General features: G+C 36.5%; 2 protein-coding genes across 2 annotated transcripts; both read right to left on the reverse strand.

The window, feature by feature from the left end:
- Positions 1 to 2260: 2260 nt before the first annotated feature.
- Positions 2261 to 9300, reverse strand: LOC113770479 (apoptosis inhibitor 5-like protein API5). Its single transcript, XM_027314947.1, has 16 exons — positions 9090 to 9300; positions 8812 to 8973; positions 7859 to 7958; positions 7716 to 7781; positions 6433 to 6545; positions 6257 to 6331; positions 5970 to 6119; positions 5398 to 5463; positions 5248 to 5313; positions 4682 to 4792; positions 4210 to 4296; positions 4005 to 4111; positions 3321 to 3435; positions 3118 to 3183; positions 2937 to 3040; positions 2261 to 2822 (listed from the first exon to the last, which is right to left on the reverse strand). The coding sequence occupies exons 1-16, from the start codon at positions 9174 to 9176 to the stop codon at positions 2642 to 2644; spliced, it is 1656 nt and encodes a 551-aa protein (XP_027170748.1). The 5' UTR covers positions 9177 to 9300; the 3' UTR covers positions 2261 to 2641.
- Positions 9301 to 10525: 1225 nt separating this feature from the next.
- Positions 10526 to 15245, reverse strand: LOC113772464 (homogentisate 1,2-dioxygenase). The gene is made up of 9 exons (XM_027317061.1): positions 14860 to 15245; positions 14006 to 14236; positions 13735 to 13814; positions 12600 to 12767; positions 12341 to 12516; positions 12124 to 12193; positions 11851 to 12005; positions 11429 to 11512; positions 10526 to 11211 (listed from the first exon to the last, which is right to left on the reverse strand). Exons 1-9 carry the CDS (start codon positions 15072 to 15074, stop codon positions 10993 to 10995), a joined length of 1398 nt encoding a protein of 465 aa, XP_027172862.1. The 5' UTR covers positions 15075 to 15245; the 3' UTR covers positions 10526 to 10992.
- Between the last annotated feature and the right edge of the window lie 448 nt (positions 15246 to 15693).

Here is a 15693-nt window from a genome sequence, read left to right on the forward strand (position 1 = left end):
TGAATATGTTTAGATTGGATTATGATCGAAGTTATTACGGTGTACATTTTGTTATTATATATAAAAATGTGGATTACGTGTATCCACTTCAATCTTTTGTTCTCCTCCTTGATCAAATGTCAAACTAACGGCCTGTTTGGCAAGCAAGTTTTTTGTCAAGTTTGTCTGCTACAAGTTTTTTAACAACTTTAGTTACAGTAATTTCAAAAAATTTCTCAAAATTTTTAAACTATACACTTCAAAACATCCAAAAATTTACACACTTTAAAATTTTTTCTTACAATTTCTACCGTAAATTACAGTAAAGTTTTAGACAAACACTCAAAAAACTCATTTGCCAAACGGGGCCTAAGTCATACAACTTGGTTTAAATGCCTTCTCACCTTTTTTTTGCACTAATATCTTTGATGATGACTATTACTGGCAAATTTCGCTTTAGAATAACTGAACGTGAAAAAAAAAAAAAAATTCTGCAAAGTTCTTGTAGCTGCCTACAACTATACAATTGAATGGGCTCGTGCAGGAGCCATCCATGAGAAGGCCGGAGGAGGCAGTCGGATAAAAATAATGGACGGTGGAAGAGTGGGAGCATAATAGCAATCTAGAGGAGGATGAGCTGTGAAAGAAAAGGAAGGGTGTGAGCGAGCACAATGTCTTCCTCCCCCATGTGAACTCTTTTTAAGAACCCCAAAAACAACACCTTTCTTCGCTTTGTCCCCAAATCAGACTCACATGGAGGGCATAGGTCCCATTTGCTTCTCTCTCTCTCTCTTCCTTGATAAGGTTCTTGGTAGCCTCCATCAAGCCATTAATTAATTAATGGTGATTTTTTTTCTTAATCAAGTACACTTCGAAGAATTCTAATGATTAGCGAAAAAGTTCCGAGAGAGCTTAAGTACTTCTAAGTACCGCAGTCTTGCACAATCATTATTCTGCTTCAGTCCCTCTGGTTTTGATTTTTTATGGTCCTCATAGATTTACCAAATTGCATTAATGGAAACAAGGCCTCAAATATCATTGGGTAATGGGCATTCCAATGCTATTGTAACTAATTAGGACGTTTAAGGGTAATACCAACCGGACCACATATCATGTCATTGTTCCTCCCGTAATATGTGGATGCCAATCCAAAGGGTTATTAAACATGTGAATGCATTGACACAATCACAATCAAGGCACCACCCAATATTAGCAACAAAGAATCAAAGATTCTTACCCAAAAATCAGCTAATGTCACTCTCCATAATTGTCTTTTATCTTAATTTTGGGATCCCAAAAAATTCCAAGGTTCCGTACAGGAAATAAAGGAGATTGTAGGACTGACTTTTCTTAATATGAGAAGAACTATTGCACGTGGGAGGGAGGAGCCACGAAAGACCCTACCTGTTTTGCTTTCAAAAACCCACAATGCAAATGCCCAGCAAAGGGGACTAGAAGTCTACAACTTACACATTACGATTAAATACTAGTAGTTTGTGGTGGAGGACACCAGGGTCCTCATCCCTCGGTGTTCTGTCAACTTGCTTTACCATATTTCTTCATCTTCATTTCCTGATGTTTCCCGTAAGTGTAGCAATCTCAGGAAGACCTTATCTAATGGTTGAAATTGAAATTCCGAAACTTCCAAGTATTGAGTTTTAACTCCCCCTCTTTCTTATCGCTTCTTAAATTCCACCCCTCCACTGCTATCAAGGAGAAAATTTTACAATGCTGGCATAAGGAACTGAACGGTCTTGATAAAGGATGACTACGTAGATTGCAAGTCTCAATCCCTCACTTTCCAATCCAAAGCACCTGCCTTGATTCACCATCTGAACTACAAAAATTCCTGCAACCGCTTTGGGGCATCAACCCTGGTTCAGCTGCCAGATTCCACACGAAACATCTTTTGATTACAACTTTGCAGCTATGTATTGCTTCTGTAGCCAATGTTTTCCCTTGCTTCTTTAAAGCCTTCCTCAAGAATAAGAAAAATGTAGCTCACAACTACTTAAAGCCACTTACACCCAGTCCGGGTTTCAGCTATAAATGGCCTAAAACATGAAACGTGCTTGTCCCACGTCAATCACGTAATTGACAAACCAATATCACACACTGATTGAAAAAGGAGAAAAAGGTAGTCACAGGAAAAAATTTTAAAAAAAAAAAAAAAAAAAAAACCGCCAAACTCATCTGACGTCAAAGTGGATATTTCTTTACCGACATCAGTGTGTTGACAAATTCCAGTAGAACCGAAGACAATTAAACCACTATTGACAACTGACTATGAATCTATTATCGCATACAGCATTTCAACAAATTTGGAAATGAAAATCACTGTGCAGCAGATAGTAGTATTGAATCAGAAATAGACAGAAAAACAGCCAGGGGAAAAAAATATGGTCAATCTCTAAGCACTAAAAAACAACATTTAATCTGTAGGATTTCTGCGTCAATCAGGAGATACAGATGACTTTGTAGGGTATTTGCAAGTGTGGGAAGGGAGGGAGAACAAGAAGGACTTGTCAGAATGGATCAGCTATAACTAAATGCAAGTTAGCTTAAACCTACAATGATATGATAAAAAACAGCCCAGATCCTACTGAGAAAAATGGTATTATGTTCTTTGATAGGTGATAAATCTTACAAAAGGAAGGCTTCTTTAGCGAAGACCCCTTCCTCTGCCACGTCCCTGCCAACCTCTGTTTCTTCCACCTCTGCCACCACTAGACAAACCTTCAAATGCCTTGTTTAGAAGTTGGTTCTGAAAGCCACCAGCTCCTCGACCCTTTTTCATTGAACTAGTGTTGACTCCATTAACAGCAGCAGCAGTTCGCTTTTGACTGCCAGTACCAAGTTGAATTCACCACAAGATGAAGAGAGAATTAGCTTCAGCATAATCAACAATGGTAATGCAATAGCCACAGTTCCAAGCAGAATAGTGCGTTATCTCTTACCCAGCAGCAGCAGCAGTTGGTAAAACTGATGGTTTAGCTAATTCCTTCCATGACAAGTTGATTTTCTGATCCCCAATAAAGGAAGGTGATTTGGAATGCAGGGGCTAGAGAGTTGAAAAAATTAGCTCCAAAGAACACAATAATTCAGAAAAGAAATTGCAGACAAAGGAATTGCATTCACCTGAGCCATTGCCAATATGTTATTGCAACTTTTGAGCCCAGAGGTAGCACTCTGCTTTTGTGTCTTCTGCAGGTAATGGTCAAGCAGATGAATTGATGTAAGTGAGAATTTAGAGAGTATATGAACCACCAGTAAGTTAAAAAAGCAGTCATGGTGGCAGTAATATTTTTAAAGGAAAGAATGAGGAGCAGACATAAACTCACAATATCATCTTTTTCTTCCTCTGTTTTAGCAGCTTTCATTGCTTTGTTTTGATCATCCATCCCTTGAGTTAACTTCTTTATCATGGATCTGGTTAAATCTTCAATGGTGCTCAATCTGTCTCATCATCAACTCTAGACATGTCAATCTCATGCTTTTTACGAAAATACATAAATAAACCACAAACATTTAGTATAGTATTTGTCGCTTTCATGCTTAAAATAAATTGTGATGATAATGATTTATTGACAATTATAACAAGTAAAGACGACCAATTTTTGCATACCATATGGAGACCCAAATATGATAAAAATTAATGAAGCCTAAATTACCCATTCAGATGCCATGCAGTAAGTGTCAGATAAATTAAGAGCATGAAATTGACTTCCAAGCAAGACCCCCATCAACTGACCAAATATGTAAAAAGTATGTAAAAAGCATCATACCCACATGTTCCCACCTAATTCCGCAGAGGATTGAGGAAGTGGGAAGGGGAATTGAGGGATAAAGGAGACAACCTACACAGACTGCTATAAGCTAAAAAAACTCTCAATCTTTTGAAATTCTCCATAGGAACTCTAATATAATTCCAATATACTTCTCTTCTAACAGTCTAACAGCCAAAACTTTTCATATTTAGATGAACAACAGCAACAGAACAATATATGGCTATAACCATACAGCACCTTTCTGTGAAGTCTTTAAACTGCTCTGAAAAATCTTCCCCAAGTCTATCAGATGGCTGTCCAGTGACTATCTTGTAGCCACAAAGACTGTTGGTGGCATTAGGAGTCTACAGAAACCAAAGTAATATCATAATAAGTTTGACTACAATTTACAATTAAAGCGAAAAAAAAAAAAGGCATTACGCAAAAACAAAATTTATCTTACCTTGTGAGCAAAATGGTGAAAAGCATACAACAGGCACTCAATATATGTGAAATTCATCTCTTCAATCTTCCTCCGAACCATGTATTTCTAAGAGGGAAAACCGTAGGGGTGGAGTCAATATGTATACAAAAATCTATGAGTAATGGTTGGTTCAAAAGGTCCAGTTATTCATTTTTAATCTCTCAAAACATATTACATATTGGGTCTGTGTTAGTAAGCTTTAGCTTTTGTAAAGTGCCTTATAAACAGGTTCATGAAAGATAGCTATTTATATATTTCAAATGGTATTTTGTCTCAAAGAAAATTAACAAGAGGGCATTGTTATGAAAAAGCACATTTCATTTATATAAACATTTTTCAAAAAGTGCTTGTCGTGAGAACAAGTAACAGCAAAGCAATGCTTTGATACTTCACTGATGAAATTAACCTAATCAATGACAATTACAAGAGGGGTTCTCATCCAAAAGAGTACCTTAAGAAGTTGAACAACTGATGGAAGAAATTGACGAGAATCTTGTGGTGTCGCATAAAGTGAGCATTCGGCCAAGGTCTTGAGCAGGTCCAGCGTCCATTTTTCTGGAAGCTGACAGGAATACAATTGTTTAGTTGCACTGATAGCTTCAAACTCATAATAATGAAACAGAGAAAAAGAGAGCACAAAGCACAATTAAATCATTCTCAAAATTCATTGTGAATGCTGCTACGGTCCTTATCCAAAACTTTCATAAACAAGTAGATGGCAAGAAAAAATAAAAAATAAAAAGCAGGCTGTCTCGTTTCTATTGATGTGATTGTGATGTGATGAGGAATGAATAGCCAGAATCAAGGAAAACAACAAAACATACAAACCACACAGAGAGAGATAAATGAGTATACAGATGCAAAAGATGCTCTGACAAATACAAGAAGAAAGTTGAAGGGAGAGAAAGAGTGCCCTCCAGACATTCTAGACACCAAAGGCGGAGAATGACATGTTATAAGCTGCTCATTCAAAGCCAAAAAAAAGATAAGTCTGTGCCATTGTATCATACTGCTTACCTTGTCAAAAATAGGTACAATTTGTTTGCTCAGATAATTAATGAACTTGCTGCTTGATGCACCCCTCTATTATAAAAAGTAAGATTAACACGATTTGTACTCAGAATATGATAAAGTGGAATGCATATAGAATAGAGGCATGGTACATACAACGAATAAAGGAAGGGCCATACGAAGGCAAGATATGAATCGTTCTATATGATCAACATCTGAGACCTGAGAGATAGAGAGAGTAGGGAGGACAAAAGGAAGAAACATGTCAGATTTGGACCTAAATAAAATTCAAGGCAAAAGCTTACAAACACAAATAAGACATATTTCACTCAAAGGGGTGAATATGAAAGAGGACATTAAGTAGTGCGATCGTCAGACAATCAAAATGAAAGCAAAATCCCAAGGGTAAAAAATCAAACATGCAGTGTGAGGCCATGACAAATCAAATTTATAGCTTCAGTACCAATACAAACAATTACCTTTAATTTATACTTGCAGCAAAGTAGATATCTTTTGCATTAAAAAAGTAAAAACTTCAAAAATAGAAAATTAATGGAATTAAAAAAAAAACTAAAAGAACAGCACAACTTTAAGCAAAACTTATTGCAATATAAACACATGAAACCACATGAAAGATAGACCACATCCAAAATTACATAATGCAAAAACAAAAGATAATAGAGCATGGACCTGAAACAATCAATTCAAAACTAAAAATAAGCACTTACGTCAAATATAGCATCTAGATCAGCTTGACCCTCGATGATCTCAACCAATTCTTGAACATGTTCAGCCGAAGCATTCTGTCCAAATAAGCTCAAGCTCTTCAAAAAGTCCACGAACATTTTAAACTCACCTGCCGTCACATCTTGCAAGTTCTGCAAAGAAATAACATAGTTTCAAGGTCAACATAAATATCCAGTCAAGTTTACAACACCTACAGGAAACACAATCAATTTCCTTGATGAAAATAACTAACATTTGGGGAATACTAGGACTAACAAATGTTGAATACCTGTTTCACCAAATTAACTATATGCCTCTCCATTTCTTCCTGTGGTTTTAACAACTCAGCCTTGAGGGGAAATACCTGGTACGTAAATTTGATGTCTCATTCAGTTTTGAAGAACATTTTTAAAAAAAATTCATAATATCAGATACTTGGGATATGGGAAATTACAAAAATATCACCTTTTCTTTGATAAAGCCAAGAACCTTTTCGCGAACATTCTCCCATGTGCTAGGCTCCTCAGCACCCCGTTCTTCAGTGCTTCCAACATGCTTAAACAAAGCTGTCAAGGATGCTGCAGCAAATCATTTGCTTAGATATAAATTAGCCATCAAAGCAGAACTAAAATTCATTACAGTACCAACAATGAGGGCTATAAAAGGCACAAAAGAGTAAGATATGAAGTCCCCAATTTTGTCTGACTGAAAACAAGCACTAAACTTCAACATTTCACTCTTTTATCTCATCTTGGCACTAGGTTGAGTACAGCAAAAATCTTCATGAATGCAAAAACGTGCAGATGGTATGAAGGATGTGAAAACAATTTTAGGAAACACAAATGCAAGCTTCACAATTTTAGATGCCTTTGCAGTCCAAGAACTTTATACAAACTTGGCCCAAACTCCATGAAACAAAGAGCTTCGTACAAGTTGCGGTCTCCAGTAGCAATAGCATTATTATGAGAAGTCATATTGCAAACTCCGAATCAAAGCATTAAACAAGTAGCTCAGCTTACAATTATCCAACATAAAGGGTAACAAATAATGTTCATCCATATTGACTGATTTCCAATAAAGAAAGGCCAGCTCAACTGAAACTCAAAATGTTGAGAAGCTTCTTGCAAAATAGAAATGGTTAAGTCTAACTTCACCCACGACCCCACACTACTGTTTTTTGGGAGTACAGAGTCACCTGCCTAGACTTAAAGGAAAAAGGAATAATCCGTGAAAAGCTTGACCAACATTATATAAAACAGAAAGACATGGTAAATGATCTAAGCTATAAAAACCAACTCAAGGACAATGTATGTCATGAAGAAGTCAATCATGTTATTTAACATGGGATTTTTCCACGTCAACAGGCAGCTTGACATAACTTAAAGATTGAAACTACATAAGCAAGGAAAAGACTATAAAGGACAGCAAGCATTCCCCCAACTGAATTTACAGCCCCAGTTTGATGTGAGAACCTTAGCATGAGACCTGATACAGTATCAAAACAAAGTAAAGAGAACGTGCGCCATAAGAGAACCAGAAGAACTGAATGAACTATCATTATTATCCTTTAAATTCTAACGGTTGTGCACTTGAAAATGTCTTTCTTTTAACAAGTAAGGAACAAGTAAAATACTAACAGCAATAATAAATTCCAGTGAGTAGTACATGGTAATTATAATGCCTTGAAACAAGAAGCATGATAACAAACAAGAAAATTATAAAAATAAACTTCACAGCTGAATTCTTACTTCTTGTATCCTGCCGCAACAAAGACATCAGAGCTTTGTTTACTGCATCACGCTCCACAATTTCTCCTACGGAACATATTGAAGATGCTTTTATGAGTAACCAGGACATCCATTAACATAAAGAGCTTTGCAAAGACACTTACCGGTCACTAGAAGCTGAGCAAGAATGTCAACAATTTTAGACAGATGTTCAGGTGTATCTTTGCAAAAAAGAGGTAGCCCACGGATTGCTTGAACTCGCACCTATGAAACAAAAAAGTCATAAACGCAATGTTCATAGTCACGTAATCTTTAAGATAATCTTCTCAAAGAAGTAATACATGTCATACAAGGAAAATCAGTAGCACAACATTATTCTACATAAACTCCTGCATGAGATTTTACACTTAACTAGTGAAATGCCAAAGTTCACCAAAATAAATGCCAGTCAGCATGTAATCTTGAACTGAACTGCACCAGATGAACTTGTAACATGATATACCCATTATCTCATTCTAGTGGCAAAATTGTAGAATTTCTGCCATTTTCTCAGTAATGCTTTTTTCCCCCAAAAAAAGGCAAGAAATGATATCTTTGCCTTCTCCCTCCACCTTTCCACGGAAATCAAATTTAGAGAACTACTACCTCTATATTGCTTTCCTTTCCCGGCTTCTTGTTCTACATACAACTCAGAACTCTCTTTAATTGGTAGTAGTATTCAATGCAAAGTCCATTAGCTGTTTCCGCCCAAAGACAAGAAGAGCTGACTAAAACGTCTAGCCAAAGAGATACGACCCCCCCCCCAACCCCACAAAAAAAAAATTGCAAACAGGAAAATAAAAGTATTTTATTTACATTTGCACTCTCGTCCATATCTATCTTTAGCTCCTATAGGTAAACACGAGTAATCCGTGCAACTTTCCTTAAAAAAAATTTCATTTGACGTTTTAATTAGTTCCCTTAGCACCTCAGCTCTTCTAAGCTTTTGAACTTAAATTCAAATTTTCAAGGAATTTAATCCGTGTAAATTCGAGTGGCTAAGAAATCTCCTCAGGTGGCAAAATACAACGAAAATCACCCAAATTTTCCACCAACAGCTAAAAGTTAAACAACTAACCCCTAGCTCATCATCTTCGCAGAGATACAAATACTGATCGAGTGCTTGCTCGGAAATCTGAGGAAAATACTTGAAGAACTTCGGTATTAGCATCGCCGCCAATTGCCTCGCCTTCACTAAGCCGTTCGCTGCCGCGAGAATGCACTCATAGTCCTCCTTATGCTGTTTTTCCCAAAAAAAAAAAACCAAAATCAAATTTTTTTCCGCACAAACGAAAAAAAGAAAACCTAGTGAAACAAAACAGGATGAAATTGAAAGCGCTGAAGTTGGGAACGAACTTGAGACTTGTCTTTCGCCTCGCTGAGCCGATGGTCGTACCCGTAGAGCTTCCCTATATCGATGGAATCATCAGTAGCCTTGGCCATTGATGATTATTACAACCAGAAAATGAAATTCAAGTTTTTTTTCCTTTTTTCCTGGTCTGTAGTGTAGGGTTTTGTGAAGGGGGTTTGGATGGGATGGAGAGGGAAGAGGGGATTTTTGAAGGCTGGGATAGGAGGGGAAGGGTTACAACTTACAAGGAAGCTTTTGAGGCATGTCGACAATTGAGACAAAGTAAAGGGGCCTAGTTGTGAATTGCAATGCCGGCAGCAATGTGAGCTATTCCATTTTGTTTTCCCTTTCACCTTTTCCTTTTTTTTCTTTTATTAGAGTCTTTTCTGTCTGTCACATAGACCACCCCTAATTTGTCGTAGTCTATTTCATAATCAATAGTACTAATACATTTTTTTTTGCGTGCATAAAATAGTTTTTTGCAAAGCTTTTTTCTATTTTTTTAATTACCCTTGCCAAAATTTTGGATGAAATTGCTTATCCAAAGCCTAGGTTTACATTGAATTCACCATCATTCATTCCATAGTCTGAGATAGAAGAAGAGGCACAATTAACAGCTTCTCAACATTTTAGGTAACTAACTAACTGTAATAGTTCCTTAATTGAATGTGAATGTCTAGACTTCACAAGGCCACTTGGGCTCCACGCATTTAAACGATTAAAATGGTAGTGGATTTTTAGTTTTGTTAACGGGCTCCAAATATATCTAAAATTACCCTCTTTGTATTTATATACTCTCTCTATTTAATTTTACCTTTCCTCTCTTATATTTATTTACTTTTTCTAATTCATTTTATATTTTCAAAAATATATTTTAACAAGTGCTCAATAGGCACTCGTTAGACAAAGTCTTGAATTTTTTATGACCTTATGCACCCATTGGACAGGCTCTTGGATTTTTTATGACCTTGTGCAGATGTTTCAAACACTAGTAGGATTTTTAAGCATTAAATGTTAATGCATAGCCGCTTCCAAGTGTTTTTTTTTTTTTTTTTTTTTTTTTGAAAACGTAATCTTAATTTGGTAAAATTCTAAAAAAAGGTACATTAAATATCAATGCTTACATTCAAACAAAGAGGGGTGACCTGAGAGCCAAATAGAAAATTTGGTTACGTAATTAAATGCATTTTATAATCAACTTTTTCATTTTATTCGATCACTTTTTTTTTAATTTCACATACATTATTATGTTACAAAAGATGCTACGATATTATTCTTAAAAAATTTATTCAAATAATTTTATATCCAAGAACACAAAATAAATGGTAAAATTGTACCTTTGGTAAGTCTTTTTCTCTTACAGGCAGCATGCTTTGTCCTCTTTGCTTGCAGAAAAAGATTCATATAAGCATTAAAGAAACCACCGATAGAACCGCGAATCTAAACAAAGAAACCACTGATAGAACCGCGAATTTAAACAATCAATACGTCTTAATCCCCTTGATCTAGAGTCATAGATCACGTCTTGTGTTCCTAACAAATTCCGCGTCTTTTATCATCCACAACACAAAGGCCTACCTTACACCCGTATAATGTCTCTAACTTTCTGCCCGCTATGGCATGTTTTTCATTCAAAGATTGCCATCATCTACTTCAGTTACAAACACTTCAACGTGTAATACTTCTATTAGCTCCGACGTTCGGTAGACTAGCTAAACATACATATATGCGAAATACCTTTCCATCTATAAGCATCAAGTATATGTACAACAGCTTATTTAAAATATTATACCACAAGAAGGAGACGGTTCAGATATTATCCTTTATAGGCGATGTTCTATCGGGATGGCATTTTCTGCTTCTGCTCTTAAGAAATCCATCAGAGAGTAAAAGCCTTCCATACTTCTCCTAATTATGCCCATTCTGCAAGTCTGTATTCTCCACCTTTGTAGCTTCACATGTAAAATGGGATTTCAAACCAATCCAGCATTGATAATAGTCATGATCCATGTTGGGAGATTCAAGTGCCCATTGACACACTCGCGGGATTAAACATGATTCAAACATGAAAGCCATCGTGTCAGCTATTTTCTGAGGTCCAGCTTGACTGCCAAGAGCAATTGTAGCCTGCCAACCACATGGGAAAAGTTTTTAGTATAACCAAAAAATAATAGAACAGCAAATGGCTGTAATAGTAGGGTGAATAGTTTGCAGAGATGTCCATGCCCCACCCCCCCCCCCCCCCCCCCAAAAAAATAATAATAACAATAAAAAAAAAGTAAGAAAGGGAAGATGTTGGTAGAAACAGAGCGATAGATTTCTTTGAGAATCAAAAGTGTGCTACCTCATACGATTTGGTATCAGGACCATGAGGTGTCATGCAGCTGTGAAGACTAGCACCCCCTGGGAGAAAACCATCAGCTTTTGCCTGAAACAGCATACTTAAAACTCAATTTCCCCACGGTAAAATCTAGCATTTGGGCTCTTTAATATTCAGCTTTTAGTAGATTCCAGGTGCCGCCTAGAAGTCAATAGCAGAACCCTGTAAAGTTAAACATTCCCACCGACTAGATTTCCCGGACCTAATGACTCTCTGACATGTTGGTATTTAGATAGTCAGAAATGGTCACTTCCTAATTGATTAACGTGTAAATGAGATCCTCGTTTCCTCGTTATAAAGAAAGGTAGTAATTTCAACATTCTTACCGTATCATTCTTTTAAAAGCAATTACACAATAAGTATAAATGTGCAGAACAGAGCCTTACCTCATATCCTCCATAAATTAGACCCATAAATTCACTCATACAATTACGATGGTAATAGGGAGGGCGGAAAGTATGTTCAGCAACGACCCATCGGGGAGGGAAGATGACAAAATCAAGTAATGCTACACCAGGTTTATCAGTCGGAGCTGTTAGAACTGCATTTGCACGTACAAGAAAGAATTTCAATGTTTACCCCAATGCATATGAATAATAAGGAAAACTGCACCATTCTGGTAACAAAAGACAGCTATGGAAATACAAGCAATCACTTACCGGTGTTTATTGATGGATCACTGTGATCAATTAAAACAGTATTGTAAGGGCAGAACTTGCTTAGATCATACTGCAAGCAGCAAGAATTTGCTTTTTTTAGCCAGGTGAGGCATTAGATGGTACTTAACATGTTACCCACATACTTAGATGGAAAGAGATGGATGACAAATTTCTTTCTTATTGAAGGTGATTAATATCCAGCCTATTGCTTACCTACCTTATAAGGAACATAATTGCCATGCCAAGCAACCACATTGAATGGAGAGAAATCCTGCTTTGCAGTGAAAAGTTCACCACCAAACTTCTGTACAATGGTATAACCTGGACAGGTGCTCTGTTCAAACCAGGCCACTGGAGCAACAAAATCCCTTGGAGCAGCAAGACCATTGGCACCTACACATAATAACAATAGACCGTAATCAATCAATACCAAATGATTGCACAAGAAATAATCACTTTCAAAATTTTTGCTGCACCTATTGGCCCAAGATCAGGAAGCTGAAAATGAGTTCCAAAAATCTCAGCAACATAACCACGTGCAGACCCATCTGGCAGGTCAACAACGAAGCGAAACCCTTGAGGTATAACGACTATCTCACCAGGAACCACTTGCAATCTCCCACATTCAGTCGTGATCCATAACTCTACATAGACAACATGCTCAATATAAATGAATGAACAGCATCTACAACAAAAATGCATATCAGCTGGAAATATGAAAGTGAAAATGATTATAATCCAACTAAAAGGCATATAAGAGGCAGAATTGATGGGAATGATTAAGGTTCCATGATTCAACTATGCAACTTGATAAAGCTGCTGAAACCATTACAATCTGTCCATTTGGACCACCTTCCCAGATGATTACTACGCACAAATAACGGTTAACTTGGAGTGTGTTGGGTAACTGCCTAGGCAATGAAACTACTTTGGCATCTGTGCATATTTATCAGGAAGTAGAGATGTAATAGAATTTTTCACGCATCAAGAGAGGCCCCATGGTTCCTGTTTGCAAAACACTCCATTTATTGTGAGGTCTCATGAAGAACTATCCGTAGATTGCAGGAAAATTTTGAAGGCTTAATTCAGCTTATTTTCTTGTAACTTTTTAACAGGGAAGACAACTTTCTTTAGCTATACATTACTTTTCAGGAAGTTATCCCAACCTTTAGTATGCGTGAAAACTTATTTTTATAAAAACCTGCAGTATGAATGAAAAAAATGTTAAGCATCAATCCATCAAGCAGCAATTATATCTAACCAGAATATTATAAGGCAAAAACAGATGTTCCTATGATAAAAGAAGATCTTCACTGATACAAAATGTAGAAGGCCATGATGCACTTAGAAACATCATCATCTGTCAGACAATTGGTAGAGAAATATAAATTACTCTTACTTGTAATTCTAGTGAATAGACAGGTCTATAACCAAGTTAATGTCAGAGAACACATTCTGTAGTACCCTTCAACAGGCATTCATGTTAAACTAATACTATTACAAATGAGAGATGATCATAAATCACCGACAATTATATAAGCAATTTCTTTAAAGATAGCACACCAATTGAACATCAAAATATACATGAGAGATAGTTAAATTATCACTTACTTCCTTTCTGAGGAACAATAAGGAAGTCACCGTCAGCACTGCAGAATGCACAATTCTCCATAGATTTATTAGCAGTATACCTATAATACAGGAATACCGAAGAAACTATTGAAGAGCAAATTGTACATAACATTATCTACCTAAAATAAGTAATTTGACAGGATTCAATAGTTCCACTTTTATGTACCACACCAGTCCAAAGAGATATACTGATTATTGGAGCCCAATTAGACCAATTAACAGAACATATCAGGTTAGGAGAACCAATTACATGTGAATAGCATAACCATGTCGGAGATATGAACTGCCAGCCCCACATACGGTGAACAGACCATCAATGAAATCTGTTGGTGCTTCAGGAATATCCACTGGTCTCCACCGTAGTTGAGTTGGTGTAGCCGAGCTATTTGACTGGTTAAATTCACTTACAAACTTTCCATGGGTCGGAACTCTAGGTTTAAATGGCTCGTGTGTCACAGATGGCTTAATCCGGTATAGCCAACTGTTGCAAATGAAGCATCACAACGATCAGATTCATATGACTTAGAATACTAATCTTACATGTTTCAAACGTCATATGCAAAAAATTTTCGGCAACAGTAAAATTCAGAATAAGAGTAGGGATGCTCCAAATGTTAATACTCTTTAAGAGAATGTGATAACTTCTCAAAGATCGGAATTTCAAATAAATAAAAATTTAGGTATGTCCATCCCTACTCTTAAAGATGTAAAGCCAGAGTTTTGGAGTTTGGATTGCATGCCACTGGTCGACCGTATTGTATATAAAACACCAAACTTCACTATCACGCATAAAACATTAATAAGACGATAAGAAAATATGTATCGACTAAAAAAAATAGACCAAATCATCCAAATATTGCCACGCAGAAAAAAATAAAAAAAATCATGAATTTAGAGTGAAGGAGACACAAATGGAAAGGAAAACGGATGCCTTCTTTATATCCTGCCTCCAAAAAATTATTCAAACTCGAAAGCTTCTCCAAAAGAAAATTCAGAAATATGACTCAAATTCAGTTCAAATTTTGACACAACAGAAATGAACATCAGAAAAGAAAAGGAAAAAAAAAGGCAAGACAACTTTTGCGGTAAAGAATCAAATAAAACCTGCGGAGATTGAGCTTGCGGGGAGCAGTAAAGGAGGTGCCAGAGATCTGCTCAGCGTATAGACCATAAGGACAGATGAGAGGACTGTTCTGCCCTTGTGGTAAAGCTCCGGCGATGGCCTCCGACGACACGTGATTGCCGAAGCCCGAAACGTACTCCAAATTCTCAAAATCGGCCGCGGCGCCGGCGTTGGTGGTAGCCTTCTTGCTCTCCATGACAAATTCTTGCTAGCCTCTGATACGTAGTGATCAGTAGCAGCTATGAATTATATGTTTTTGTAGGCGAGACAAGTCTCGAATGGAAGAGTAGGAAGTGACGTGGCAGTGTCATCCTGTCATGGTGATCTCTTTTGAGCTTGGAGATACGTATGCGAGTTTAATTATATCAATATGACCGGATTCGAGGTGGCCGAGGAAGTGTTCAATTTGTTTACTAAACTGAGATATATTGCTTCTTTTTTTTTTTGAGATACTGTATTATAATAATTGGATATTTATGAAATAAAAATATAATTTTTTAATTTTTAAAAATATAGTACATCGATTTGATGTAAATAGAAAAGCATATTTTTTTAGAATTTTTATAAAAATGTATTTTTTAAAAGCTTTTCCATCTTCGTGGCCACAAATTTTTGTAACAAAATGGGTCCTCTTTGGTTTCTTTTTGTTTTGGGTAGAAGATTGCGATTTAAGCACGCAATGATGGTGACCAAATGAACCGTACTTGAGGATCATTTCAAGTAAAATGATTGACCTGAAAGCTGACATTTACCAAAGTTAATTTAAAATAGATTTGAAAATATGGGTGTAAACCTATATAGTTTGGTCAATGATG

The sequence above is a fragment of the Coffea eugenioides genome, chromosome 5, assembly GCF_003713205.1.
Source record: "Coffea eugenioides isolate CCC68of chromosome 5, Ceug_1.0, whole genome shotgun sequence".
Classification (NCBI taxonomy): domain Eukaryota; kingdom Viridiplantae; phylum Streptophyta; class Magnoliopsida; order Gentianales; family Rubiaceae; genus Coffea; species Coffea eugenioides.